General features: G+C 35.0%; 2 protein-coding genes across 4 annotated transcripts; one reads left to right on the forward strand and one right to left on the reverse strand.

Moving 5' to 3' along the window:
* Positions 1 to 1,634: 1,634 nt before the first annotated feature.
* On the reverse strand, positions 1,635 to 6,415 carry LOC125222045 (uncharacterized protein At1g51745-like). 2 transcript variants are annotated; one of them, XM_089063013.1, is made up of 4 exons: positions 5,642 to 6,415; positions 3,670 to 4,139; positions 3,201 to 3,464; positions 1,635 to 2,857 (listed from the first exon to the last, which is right to left on the reverse strand). In XM_089063013.1, exons 1-4 carry the CDS (start codon positions 5,824 to 5,826, stop codon positions 1,770 to 1,772), a joined length of 2,007 nt encoding a protein of 668 aa, XP_088919139.1. In that variant the 5' UTR covers positions 5,827 to 6,415; the 3' UTR covers positions 1,635 to 1,769. The 2 variants fall into 2 exon arrangements, with proteins under 2 accessions (XP_088919139.1, XP_047980399.1); XM_048124442.2 differs by lacking the exon at positions 5,642 to 6,415 and adding an exon at positions 4,336 to 5,627.
* A 2,353-nt stretch (positions 6,416 to 8,768) lies between these two features.
* Positions 8,769 to 13,001, forward strand: LOC125220778 (uncharacterized). 2 transcript variants are annotated; one of them, XM_048122917.2, is made up of 8 exons: positions 8,769 to 8,917; positions 10,122 to 10,746; positions 10,834 to 10,911; positions 11,013 to 11,129; positions 11,221 to 11,571; positions 11,668 to 12,015; positions 12,092 to 12,654; positions 12,739 to 13,001. In XM_048122917.2, the coding sequence occupies exons 1-8, from the start codon at positions 8,804 to 8,806 to the stop codon at positions 12,796 to 12,798; spliced, it is 2,256 nt and encodes a 751-aa protein (XP_047978874.1). In that variant the 5' UTR covers positions 8,769 to 8,803; the 3' UTR covers positions 12,799 to 13,001. The 2 variants fall into 2 exon arrangements, with proteins under 2 accessions (XP_047978874.1, XP_088918513.1); XM_089062387.1 differs by having other exon boundaries at positions 11,016 to 11,129.
* The last annotated feature ends 473 nt before the right edge of the window (positions 13,002 to 13,474 follow it).

Genomic DNA, 13,474 nt, shown 5'->3' on the forward strand with positions numbered 1-13,474 from the left:
GTATATATTCATATTTGGGAGTATGTATTTCAATCAAAATTCGGTCAAATTCTGGTCAGTCATATAAGATTTGTAAACGAAATGTTAAATCGTGATGTTTCAGTTTTTCTAAATCGTAAAATCGGGTACATAGAGATGTATTCCTGTCATACACACGATGTTATTTTAGTAATACAATAATATTTTTTCCTTTTATTTTCATTTCTTTTAGTATTATTTTAATAATATAACACGATTTTAACCATTACTAATTTTAAATAAGTTGGATTCATATCTCATACAGAAATTTGAACAAGTCGTACGTTTATATTAGGGTACAAGATTAAAGAACAAACGGCTACATATTTAATGGGGAGCCCAATATAGTTGTATTTTTTGTTAATTTTGTTTTTTACTCTTTATTCCTTTGCTTTCCTTTGTTTGTTTGTTTGACAATTCACAAACCACAAATAGTACATTATTACCATTATAAAAAAAAACACGGCATTTATTGAAAAGCCCACAAAACGTATCTCCCTAAAAGTTTTAAATTTTCTTTTATTTTTAAAACAAAAAAATTGTTTTGATCTAATAAAACTATTAAAGTTGAGAAGGCTTCTCATTCATTTGGCTTGACAAAACGAAAAGGAATGTTAAAGTTTGATTAAATTTTATTCAGTTTCACAAGGTTTGAATACAAATTACTTACAAAGTGTTATTTTTTTAACAATTGTCCTATATGTATACTAAACAATGTACTCCCACCGTACACCAAAAATAGACAATGTTATAAATGACATAGGTATGAATGTATAATTAATAAAATAAAAGAGAGATGGGAAAAAATAAGAGAGAGTGAGAGTGAGGGAAAAGGTAGTGGAATGAGCGTGGAATTCATATTATAAATGAGAGAAATAATATGCTACATACCTTATGTGAGCTTCTTATATGAGCACCACTCTTGTTTGACGCATGTTTAACGTTGTTCGTTTCGAATTATATATTTAGTTTGATTCTAATACATTAAAAATTGTTAGTGAAGTATTTAATTTCAAAATGTTCATAAAAATCAAAGCACGATTTAGTCGTTTATTATTTTATTTGAAATTATAGAGAAAGTTCGATTTAGTCGTTTATTAATTTATTTGAAATTTATATATTTAGACCAGAGAACAGGAGAGATATAATTGGAAATAACCACGACTAATTACAAGTTCCAATCGTTTGTTTATAAGATACTAGCATTTCAGTAGACTGTAATGCACATGTAATCAATCCTATGAGACTACCAACATACTAGTCCCACTCTAAGTTACACTTGCTTCTTGTCAAACCAAAATTTGCATATCATGTTGTGGTGTGGAGGGCCTCTGTCTATCGATTTCATTACAGAATATATTTGTGCTCAGACAAGGAAATCTCGAACCATCAAAGACAACCTCAATTGGATACCTAGAGCAGTTCAATCGAGAACATCTGTTTGCATCGGAACAGACAAGTACTGTCTAACGCATCTTCAAGGTTCACACACACAAAATTGATTAGTATACAAATCTATACTATCTCTTGCAGATGGAACCACTTACCTTGTTTTGTTCTTATGTATACAAAGGTCACAATCTTCCTAAAAACATATCTGAGGCTGCTGCACCAAATTTGTCAGAAAATCAAGAATCAAATCAGTATTTTTCACAACAAAATGTGACAACAGGTGTAGTTATTATATAAAATTATTGCCTAAAATTTACATGAAACTAGTAAACAATCAACATCTACAATAATCCATATTATTACTGATGCCGACCAACCAACTCCTCATGTAACCTACTGAATACCAAGTTAACTGGTATGCAAGCAACTGTCGTGGGCAGATTCCCGGTTTTGATCATCCCGCCCACTTGAAAACTGCTCGTGTCGTTTCTGGGATCGCTCTGATGCTGCTCGTCTGATGCAATCGATGAAAGGCTCCGTATCTTTTGGTTGGCCGACGGGCTGCTCTTCTTGGGAGAGTTTCTTGAGAACTTCCTGTCGATTGGATACTGGGGGAAGCTCCTCTGCGTCATACTCCCCTTTAGGCGAGTGTCTTGGTTGATGAATAGAGAGTGCTGCTTGCTCTCACCGTTCAGGAAAGGGCGGGGGACACGGGAATTTGCTGTCCTCCGACCGGTCCTCCATGCTGAAGGAAGTGCAGGAGTCTCCAGAGGTTCGGGGTGAAAATAATCAGTTGTAGAGACATGGTTCTCGGACAAATCACTTTCAAGAGCTTCGATCTGGATAGGGTGGCCTATAATAGCGTGACCATTTAGCTTGCTCATCAGCGAGATCATTGGGACATCTCGTCGATAGTTGTTGGCCTGGACTTCCAAATCCACGTCTATCAGCATGGCCCGACCACCAAAAGGATGCCTCCCAACAAAGAAAGGATCTACATATTCTTGTGAATCCTCCCAATATCCTCTGGTGATTGACTGATTATTCCAAGCAAAGCCATCCAAATCAGCGGTCTCATGAGAACTGTGTAGTCCTGTCGATCCATATCCGGATGCATGGTTCCTTAAACTTTTATCGATTGGATCAGCCTTGAAACCACCACCACTGCTCCAGTTGGAGTTTCTGCTGTTTGCATATCCTTTGGGAAGCTCAGCATCAGTTCTGTCAGGATACTTTTTCCCAACGTTGCGGTTATTTCTTTTCCTTTTGAGTCGCCACTTGGAAACCTCCACGCTATTTGACATGTAGCCATGGGGTAAATGATGAGGCAAGCCATCGGCATATGTCAATTCATCAAAGTCATCACTACTACTAATGCTTCCATGGTCTTCATGTGTTTCAATACTCCTTGGATATTTCGGTTGTAATTCTATAGAACCCGCACCATCTGTAAATCCAAACATAACAGAGTTATAACACGCAAAAAAATGGGTGGTGAAAGCAACCATGTAAGAAGAAATTAAGAGACAAGAACTAATTTGCAGATCAGGAAAAATAGCCAGGAAATATTTACCGGCTGTATCACCGGGAAGTCCTCTAGTCACAAATACAGTTACAGCACATATTTAGACGGCAAACTTAATTTAAGAAATTGTTATAGGCAGTTCCAAAATGTAGGAATATTTAGACAGTATGCCGGACCACCCCAAAATTGCAATGATGCCATGATACGGCCCCTAGGTTATATTGTAGCTTTGCAATGTTTTCAAGAGCAATACGAAATATCTCACCAGATAGAGCAGCCATTTCTTCATCGGAATCCGACTCCACAGAATCAGTTTCTGAACAATCTGTTTCAGTATCCTCTGTAGACCCAGAAATGTGGTCTTCCCCAGCATCAGCTTGATAGCTGCTTTCGTCAAACTTTGAAACTGGTATTTCCATCTGGGTGGTTAGATTTTGATTATCATTGGAACAATCCCCAGAATCATATGTCAAATAAGCATTTCTACTCCTCTTCACCCGAGATATTGCAACTCCAGAATGCTCCTCTCCTGATCGAACCCAAAACAGAACAATTAGCAACCTGATAAGATACAATGGAAATCTGATACTTAAAGTACTCTTCTAATGGATCTCTGGTCTGCAGCCTAGACAATTTCTTTTATTGTACAGAAAATCACTTATTGAACAGCACAAGCGTGGAGTTAACCAAAACGTAGTTGAGAATATTCGAGAATGCTGAGGGGAGAAGCTTACTCATCGGTGGAGTAGTCCGGAGACCTAAGTCCTGCAACCCTCTCATTCGAGGTAGTGCGCCAGCACTATCATCATCACCGCTAGGTTGACTTACCTCCTTAACCGTCTCTTCGCATGGATGCTGGTCTGTCCCATTCTTTTCTACAACAGCTAAACCAAGCATCTCAGGTAGCTGGTCAGATCTGGAGTCTATTTGATTTCCTGCGCCGTTTCCCAACCTTTCTGAAGAAGTAACCGCATCCGGCGATTTTCTTCTGCCATTAGACGAATTTCCTGATTTTCCATATTTCTTCTCCATCAGTTGTCTCTCCAATTCAAGAGCATGCAATATTGCATCTTCTCTCCGTGCATATTTCTCTCTTTTCTTTGGAGGCATACCCTGAGCAGCTTCAGCCCTTTCAATGCAGTCATCAAACTCCCCACATCGGAAAGCTTTCACTCGTTTTGATTTCTCCAAGTTGTACCAGTCCCTAGTATTACATGCAAGACAAAACATCATATACTACAGTTAAAACTAGACAATGAATCTCAAATGACATCAGATGTAACTCAGATTATAATTCATCATTTAGGAGAGCATCAGAATATAATTCATCATTTATGAGAGCATCAGATGTAATAGTCAAAAGACAAACATAACTAGTCTAGAGGAACAAAATCACCAACATGTTTGTTCTCCATATAGGCTGCAGAAAGAGAGGCTACATGAGCTTGTCGATCAGAGAAAACCTCAGGGCTCATGGTACATACCTATCCAAATTCTCATTTAAGTAATTTGTGAACTCACATTAATGATATAGGCATTTCATTTGTGCGATTAGATGAAGGGCTCAAAAAAATGGATTTGTAAGTCCTTTAGCTTCAGCGTACAAAAATGCAAGAAACTGAGTGATGCAACTTAAGCTTTATACACCTGAGCTGTTGGATTAGAAATAACTAGATTGTTATGATCTTCAATTTCCCTTTCCCTGTTCCTAAAGGAATGATGCCTTTACTGCAGAAGATCTCAGTTAAGTCTTAGAAGCAACAAGTTCTTTATTCATATTCTATACAACAGAAGGCGGATATCATATCAATTACTACAAAATATAAACTTTTAAGTCTCAATTCTTAAGTGAGGCATCCTTTGCTGGTTGATAATAACACAACCAAAGCCATGCAATCGCGCGCGTAGAGTTTCAGAAATTGTCATGCATCAACTACCGGCTTAAGTGTTAAGATCAATGCTTCGACATACTTAGAAGCCTATCGGAAGCTTACAGAAGCTCCTCCATTGATTTTTCGAAAGCACAATGTCAAGTGTGAGACAATACAAAGTATGTGACATAATAACAATCAAGTTAAACACTGATGCCATCCATATTCCATAATGTTAACAGAAGTCACTTAAGAAAAGGATGTGAAATGAATCAATGGTCTTATTTGACCTAATAGCCATCATGAAAGAATATGCGAACTTAAGAAATAGCCATCTCATCCAAATCCATCAAATTGAACAATTAGACATCAAATTGCAAAAAAATTCCATGGCCAGTGCAGTGTTACTCTGAAATTATAAATAAAACAAACCGGAGAAAACTATAAGCATATCCCAAGCAAAGCCTTCAATGGTAGGCCATATTTGTGAACTTGAAAATAATAACACTTGACTTATTCTTTTATGGAAGTTTTGACTAATATAATACTTCATACATGCAAAACTTTCCACAATAATTTGATTACACTAAAGCATGTCTTTTTTGCTTGAAACTTCATACTAACTCTTATCAGTTGTCAATTAATACCTACCAGTAATTTTCAGCTGCATTAAGCACAACTACGAATTCAGCAAATGATTGACCATCAAAATTCCAAATTTGCACCATCATATAAAATCTATTATCAGCTGCATCCACCACTACCATATACACAGACTAATGACAATGCCATTAAAGTTTTCACCATAAACGAAATAAACGCCTTTCGAACTTACACACTAGCATCCTCCCTCCCCAGAAGCTTGACTGGAGTTCCTGATCTCGGCGATGTTATATGAGACGACTGAAGCTCTTCCGGCCCAAGTATCTTCCCCGGCCACCACGAGCCATTTCGTCGCCGCACCCAAACTATACTCCCCACACTACAATCCACCACTCCTCCTGTTTCTGAGCTACACATCCCTTATAGAGAGATATATGACAAAATGTATGTATATATAACGATGATTACAAGTATAAGCCTATAGACAAAACAAATCCTATTTCTCCAACCTAAAACTTAACTGATCTCCACTCTCATGCTCATCGGAAGCTACAGCGCATTTAAGGGCGGATCACTCCATCACATAACTATTCAAAAACGCAGCAATTTAACAAAACAAAATCAATCAACCAAATCAGAGATCCAATGATCGAGAAGCGAATTCGAGCGTCAATTGATCAGCCAGCGGAAAAGAAGAGAGAAAAGAGCGATGATCGAAGCAGAGTAATTGGGCGTGGGGCTAGGGTTAGGGTTAGGGTTTCCATTCAAAATTTTCAGGGGGGTTTCATAGCTGGGGGCGATTGCGGTGGAATTACAGCGATTGATTGGAGGTTTGGATCGAAGAGAGAAGAGAATTTGATGTATGGAGAGGAAAGTGTGTATGTATAGGTGTATGTATAGGTGAGTCGATTTTGTGCTGGTTGAGTGTTGACTCTGCGCTTCAGGTGCACGAGTTGTGTCTATCATAATAAGGCTCTCGTCACCCCCGGCTCACTTTAGTGCTGCCTGCGCACGGAGTAGCTCGTTGTTCGGGTCTTCATGAAAAAAGACAACATTTAGGTGTTTTATAAAAGCACTTGTATTTCTCATTAAATTGCATCGTTAACATTGAGGACCAGGTGTTCTCATTTAATTTTCTTTGCAACTTATTTTGATATAATATGTTTCTATAGTTTTTGGTTAAAGTCAAATAATATGTTCCTAATTTATATGTACATGTAAAATAAGGATAATAACTATTCAAATAGTTAAGTAGTCAAATTATTGTCAATTTCCAAAGGCTTAAACTATCATTGACGTTAGTTTTTTAGTTTTTATTGATGTTATTAATTTTTTTATAAGTAATAGGACACAGATAAAAGCATGATTTATCCATGTTTATGTAGCTTAAAAAATGAATAAAATAATAAATTGTACATTGATTTTTATGTTATTTATAAAATAATGAAATCGGTGATTATTTAAAATATTGAAGACAAACTGAATTGATATAACGGCAAAAATTATTTAATTGGACTAAGCAAAAATGATGATCATATAATATTATATCATAATAATACATTTCTATGTGTATATAATATATATGTGTGAGTGATTTTTTGTGTATATAAAATTGTAGATTTATATATGTGGAAATCCAATTATCCAAACATAACTACCAACTTGACTTTAAAATTTCATAAGTACTATATTTTTTTTCTTACTAAATTCATAATTATTTGATTTAAGGTTGATAGGTATTCCAATGTGATAAAAAATTGATTATGGGTTAAAGTTAACTTAAATGCTAGTACTATATAAATAAAAGTTGAATAATTAAAAATCGTTGTCAATAAAATATTAATGTTCTCACAAAATCCTAAATATCAAAACTTTCACGATTTTATGGACTCTAAAAATATTTAAAAAGTACGCTAAAAATAAATGTATGTAATTAGTTCATTCATAAAATATCTAGAGTACTTTAATCGAGACATTATTCATATATATGTTGGTTACAATTATGATATACTATTTCATAATTGAGAATACTTTTAATAGCTTGTTTGCAAGCCACCCTATCTATCCCATCTAGACTTTATTTCTTGATTTTGAAAACGCTTTTTAATTTATTTTAAAGTTTAAGAAGTACTAGTAGATATATATCATCATTAAATCATAGAATAATATATAGTTGGCAATTAATGCAAATGAAACGTAATATCAAAAGTATACTTTGTTGTGTATGAATAGTTTATATAATAACAAAACAATATAAGATTTTTTAATTGGATTATTAAAATAAAAATTACATAAGCTAGTTTCATCGCATTAATTACAAATTTATTTATAAATTTTAGAAAAAAATAATTTTATTTGAGAGACATTAATGTTATTACTTTCAGATATTTTAATTGTGTCCCTATACACACGCAATGAATTTGCACCCGTAAATGATCAATCCACCATTTGAAATTTTAAATGAAAATGCATACTTTGGGTAACCATTAATTATATCTTTGAAACTTATTTTTAATTCTTTAGTGTGTGTAATGAAACTTTATACGTATTTTATTGGCCTTAAAATTGAAAATGCTCATACTGAATTATTTCAATTATAAAATATTGTTATTGAATAGCAACTTTATATCCCTCCCAAAATAGCCAAAATAATAAAATTAGAAGCCCTGCCAAGAATCGAAAATACCAATTCTTAAAGGAAATGTAGAAGATTAGTGAAAAAAATTAATTGTTCTTAAAGGAAAGAAGATTAGTGAAAAATAAAAAAAATTGTGTTTGTCGGCTCTCAAAATGTGGCTTTACTCAATGCTACGACAAATCTTATTTCTCGATTAATATTATTTATTTCTAAAACGTTTCGCTCGTAATAGCTTGTCTCGACCCCTCTTCTTTGGCCAAAATTACATTATTTTTGGCCGAATGATTTTTCCCATTGATGACCTTCTAGCCACTTGTTGTTGGTCTAACAACGGGAATTAATTTTAATCTTAAAACATAATTTGGTTAATCAAATTAGATAATACACTAATTTAAATTTTTTTAAGTATATCTTTTTTTATCTTATAATTTTATTATATATTGTCTAAGGAATCAAGCCAAGTAGATGAAAAACAATTACTAACAAATTGTTTATAAAATCAAGTCACTTGGTATTTAAGAAAATATTGTACTGATATTTTTTCTCAAATAGGAGTAGTAATAATAATAATTACATTTCCAAAAACAAATAATTTGAAATTCAAATCCTACGCTCGCTCTAACTACAAAGTTGCCGCTTCAACTTTACTCCTTCTCACCGCACACTATAAATACCACTTCACTATCCAAATTCCTAGCCTCATCAACCTGATCCTAAACGTTCCAACATATCTAGATCTTAGGGTTCAAGTGAAAAATGGATTTCCACAGCCTTTCAAGGAGAGAATTGCAGGCATTGTGCAAGACAAACAAGACCCCCGCCAACGTGACGAATGTTGCCATGGCTGATTCTCTCAAAGCTCTAGAGATTGTGAGTAGATCGATCATTTTCTGCTGAAACCGGACTGTTTTGATATTATCCTGTGTTTGATCGCTTTGTAAATATGATTCGGATGTTAACAATGCATTTAATCAGCTTTGATTGATTGATCGATCGATCGATCGATTTGGTTGTGGAAGTAGAGTTACTGGAACGAGGATTACTGTGATTTCGTTTTAGTATGTTTCGATCATTTTTCATTGAATCTGGATTGTTTGATACTGTCATGTGTTTGATCGCTGTTTAATTTTGAATCGTCTGTTAACTTTGAATTATAGTCAGCTTTCATTTGATCGATCGGTTTGTTTATGGAAGTAGAGTTTCTGGAATGAGAATCCATTTTAGTTATCATGATTACGATACTGATGTTTTGATCATTTTCATTGAATCCGGATTGTTTTGATACTGTCCTGTGTTTGATCGCTTTTTAATTATGATTCCGCTTTTAACTTGGTTTATAATCAGCTTTAATTTGATTGATCTATCGATCGGTTTGTTAGTGGAATTAGAGTTATTGGAATGAGAATTACTGTGATATCATCTTAGTGATCATGATGATGAAACTGCTGTTTCGATCATTTTCACTGAATCCGGTTTGTTTTTATTTTTTCCTGTGTTTGATCGTTTTGTAATCATGATTCGGATGTTAATTTTGGATTATAATCAGCTTTTTTATTGATCGATTGATCGGTTTGTTTTTGGAAGTAGAGTTACTGAATGAGAACAGATTCGGATGTTAATTTTGGATTATAATCAGCTTTTTTATTGATCGATTGATCGGTTTGTTTTTGGAAGTAGAGTTACTGAATGAGAACTGATGTTCTTTCATTTTAGTGATCATGTTGACGATACTGAGGTTTCAATCGAACCTTTCGTTTATCAGATGCTAGTCTTCTCTTAGATCACCGCGTTCCTAGTTTGCATCATCAACACTGTTAATGGAGTTGGAATGCTATTGATTGATGAAAATGATGTTTTGAGAATACAGATTTGGCTCAAACATTTCCTTTGTTGTTATCAAGCTAGTTTTTGGTATTGGTTAATAATTCATCCATATGCGATTTTGATCATTTGTGAGTTGAGGACTTTCGTGTTGAAAAGTACTATACCATCATTTTGTTCAATGTAGTGCTTATTAAATTGTTATCTGCATACATTTTCATTATCAAATTTTGATTTCCCCTGTGATTGGCAGGTTGAAGGGGTTGACGAGGTGTTGCAGGCGTTTAAATGTGGAATTTATCAGTCATCAGTCGAGCCACGGTCAAGGACTACAAGGAAGAAGGATCTATTGCTGACCCCTGCTCAGTTAGGTGCTGCTAGCCAGAGGAGAAGAGCTGCTAAGGAAGACAGTACACTTCAGCAAGTTTATGGAACAAGGCGGTCTGCAAGGTTGGCAGAGAAGAGTGCCAAGTTGTTACATGGGATAACTTTGTTTTCGACGAAGGATTTGTTTACTGATGATGTTCAAGACTTCAAAATGAAATTGGAAGAGAGCCTGGATGGTTCGGTTGAAGTCTCGGGAGTTACTGATGTGGAAGAGGCAGAGTGCAAAGATGAAGGACAGGTAGATTCGAGTGATAAACAAAATGTGTCTATTGATGTAGAAGTGGCATCCATAGCTACAGTGGAGGACAATGATGGACATCAATCAAACCTGAAGGAAGTAGAGGTGCCCAAGATTGAGGAGGGACATCATTCTACTAAGGAGGCTAAAATAGAACTGAATGAGAGTAGGGTTGCAGAAATTGATCAAGCCGGTTCTGGTTTCGAGACTGAAGATAAAAAAGCTTCTCATGATGAATCTCAAAAGGCTGATGGTGTGTTTGTCACCCTAGCTGTTTAATAACAATAAGAACCAAAATATATATGTTCTGCTTCATACTTATGTTGTTACTCTTAAACAGGATTCATAGCTGACATTATAGAAGAAGAGAAGACTTCTGAAGATGCAGAATCAGTAGATGAAACAATCGTTGAGAATGGTGAGAGATTAACTGTTTCATTTGCAATTTCATTTTCCCTTTTCTTTGCATTTTGAATCCCTAACACCTTTGTCTGCCATCCTTCTTGTGTTTATGTTCAGAAGATCTTGCATTAGCTGAAGTGCCTTCTGGCACTGTTATCGAAAGTGTTGGTGAAGTGTTCGTTGCAGCTCAAGCTATAGCTTCTGAAGAGAACAAGGAAGATCTTGAGCTAAATAGTATGACTACTTTATTGCTCATTCTTCTTTTTTTTACTTAGTTTGGTTATTTAGATTATATTGGTTGATGAAGCTTCGTTAAAACTTGCAGCTGATTCAAGTGAAACCATATCCAATCCTGATGAATCAGATTCAGACAATCTGGATATCGCAGATGAATCAACCGAGAGTAATGATTCCATGGCTTCCGAAACCAGTTTGAGGAGCAACGAAGATGATGTTTCCGACTGGGATGAACAAGCAACACCAGGAAAAGATGCTGCAGCAAGCCTAGAGAATTCTCCAACTCATCAGCTAACTGCTTTTATCGGGAATGCAGCAGTTCCATCTCTCACCATTCAACCAACTCTTTTCACACCAAGAAGGGCGTCTGATTTCGCAAACAAGGAAACCTCGGACAATAAAGAGAATGAGAATGAGGAAGATCTTGAGCTAAATAGCAGTATGATTACTTATTGTTCATTATTCTTTCTTGTTTTACTTATTTTAGTAGTAATTTAGATTATATTGGTTGATGAAGCTTCATTAAAAACTGCAGCTGATTCAAGTGAAACCGAACCCAATCCTGATGAATCAGATTCAGACAATCTGGATGTCACAGAAGAATCAACCAAGAGTAATGATTCAATGGCTTACGAAACCAGTTTGAGGAGCAACGAAGATGATGTTTCCGACTGGGATGAACATGCAACACGCGGAAAAGATGCTGCAGCAAGCCTAGAGAATTCTCCAACTCATCAACTAGCTGCTTTTTCGGAGAATGCAACAGTTCCATCTCTCACCATTCAACCAACTCGTTCGACACCAAGAAGGGCATCTGATTCTGCGAACAAGGCAACCTTGGACATTAAAGAGAATGAGAATGAGGAAGATCTTGAGTTTAAGAGTATGATTACTTCTTGCTTTACTTAGTTTAATTATTTAGATTATATTGGCTGATGAAGCTTCATTAAAAACTGCAGCTGATTCAAGTGAAACCAAATCCAGTCCTGATGAATCAGATTCTTTGAATCTCACAGAAGAATCAACCATGAGTGATGATTCTGTGGCTTCTGAATATGCTTCTGAATCAACCATGAGTGATGATTCTTTGACGAGCAACGAGGAAGATGTTTCCGACTGGGATGAACAAGAAACAACCCAAAAAGATGAATCAGATTCCTCGGATCTCACAGCAGAATCAACCAAGAGTAATGACTCCTTGGCTTCTAAAATCAGTTTGATGAGCAACGAAGATGATGTTATCAACTGGGATGAACTAGTAACACCCGAAAAAGACGCTGCAGCGAGCCTAGATCATTCTCCCACTCCTTCTATGGAGAATGCAGCAGTGTTATCTCTCACCATTCCTCCAACTCTTTCGACACCAGGAAGGCCGTCTGCAAGCAAGGCGATCATGAGAACGGACAATAAAGAGAACATAGGCAGTGGAAGTAAAAGCGCGCCTGCGAAAGAGAGATCAAAGATTGTCAAGAAAATTGCTGAGAGTGTCCCCATGCTGGATGATCTGAAGGGTGAAAATGAGGTAAAAATCATCTTTTTCTTGTGGTATAAATCTGTTTTAATCATAACTATGCTATGATCTAAGGTTTGTGTGTTGTTAAAATAGGCATCTGCAGCTGCAAGAACTGCTCTCCAAGCCCTGTCGGAAAATCAGAAGGCGAATTAAATCTCATATTGTTTGAGTATTTTCATTCCAGTATGAATATGAGAGAAAACTTTTGTATTGTTTGGATTAGGTCACAAGGGTACATGGCTTCGGTGCATGAGATGTTTACCTTTGCTCTTTAAATTTGAAAATTATTGAAAAAAAGAGCAAATAATCGAACAATCATCTTGGACAATATCTGGTTATTTCCGTTATTTTAAAAAATACTAGTGGTATATTATTGGAATTATTACTGGCATTTATGAAAATATATGAACATGAGTAATTCTTAATAAAATATTTTTCTATGTTTGGAAATATCAAGAAAATTATACTAGAATTTTAATTTTATATTAATTAATCATTTTCACTTAAATAATTGCAGTGAGAATTGAATTAATTAATCGAAGAAAAACATTTTAATTATTTTTTTATTTTAATTGAAAATTACATAATCTATAATTCGAAGTTTATATAAATATTTTTTAGTTATTAATTAATAATTATTATTATTATGGTTAATATTATTATTATTATGTGTCATATTTTACTATTTTTTAGTAAATCTTAATTGATAAAGTAGTACTACAAATAATAAATTATTATTATTATAATTATAATTACAATTATTTGAGATTATTTGTATGATAGAGAACAGATGACATTGTGCGATGCACGACGGAATATTTTTTTGTTA

Source organism: Salvia hispanica, chromosome 1 (genome assembly GCF_029641045.1).
Source record: "Salvia hispanica isolate PSC_SH4W2 chromosome 1, Shi_PSC_v1, whole genome shotgun sequence".
NCBI classification, from domain to species: Eukaryota; Viridiplantae; Streptophyta; class Magnoliopsida; order Lamiales; family Lamiaceae; genus Salvia; species Salvia hispanica.

Excerpts from the sequence above, each read along its gene's own strand:
- LOC125222045 (XM_089063013.1), bottom strand. The coding sequence starts at position 5,826 with ATGTGTAGCTCAGAAACAGGAGGAGTGGTGGATTGTAGTGTGGGGAGT. Across the intron at positions 3,465-3,669 it reads CCGGACTACTCCACCGATGA|GAGAGGAGCATTCTGGAGTT; the intron begins GTAAGCTTCTCC and ends GGGTTCGATCAG. Across the intron at positions 2,858-3,200 it reads AGAAATGGCTGCTCTATCTG|ATGGTGCGGGTTCTATAGAA; the intron begins GTGAGATATTTC and ends TTGGATTTACAG.
- LOC125220778 (XM_048122917.2), top strand. The coding sequence starts at position 8,804 with ATGGATTTCCACAGCCTTTCAAGGAGAGAATTGCAGGCATTGTGCAAG. Across the intron at positions 8,918-10,121 it reads CTCTCAAAGCTCTAGAGATT|GTTGAAGGGGTTGACGAGGT; the intron begins GTGAGTAGATCG and ends TGTGATTGGCAG. Across the intron at positions 12,655-12,738 it reads ATCTGAAGGGTGAAAATGAG|GCATCTGCAGCTGCAAGAAC; the intron begins GTAAAAATCATC and ends TTGTTAAAATAG.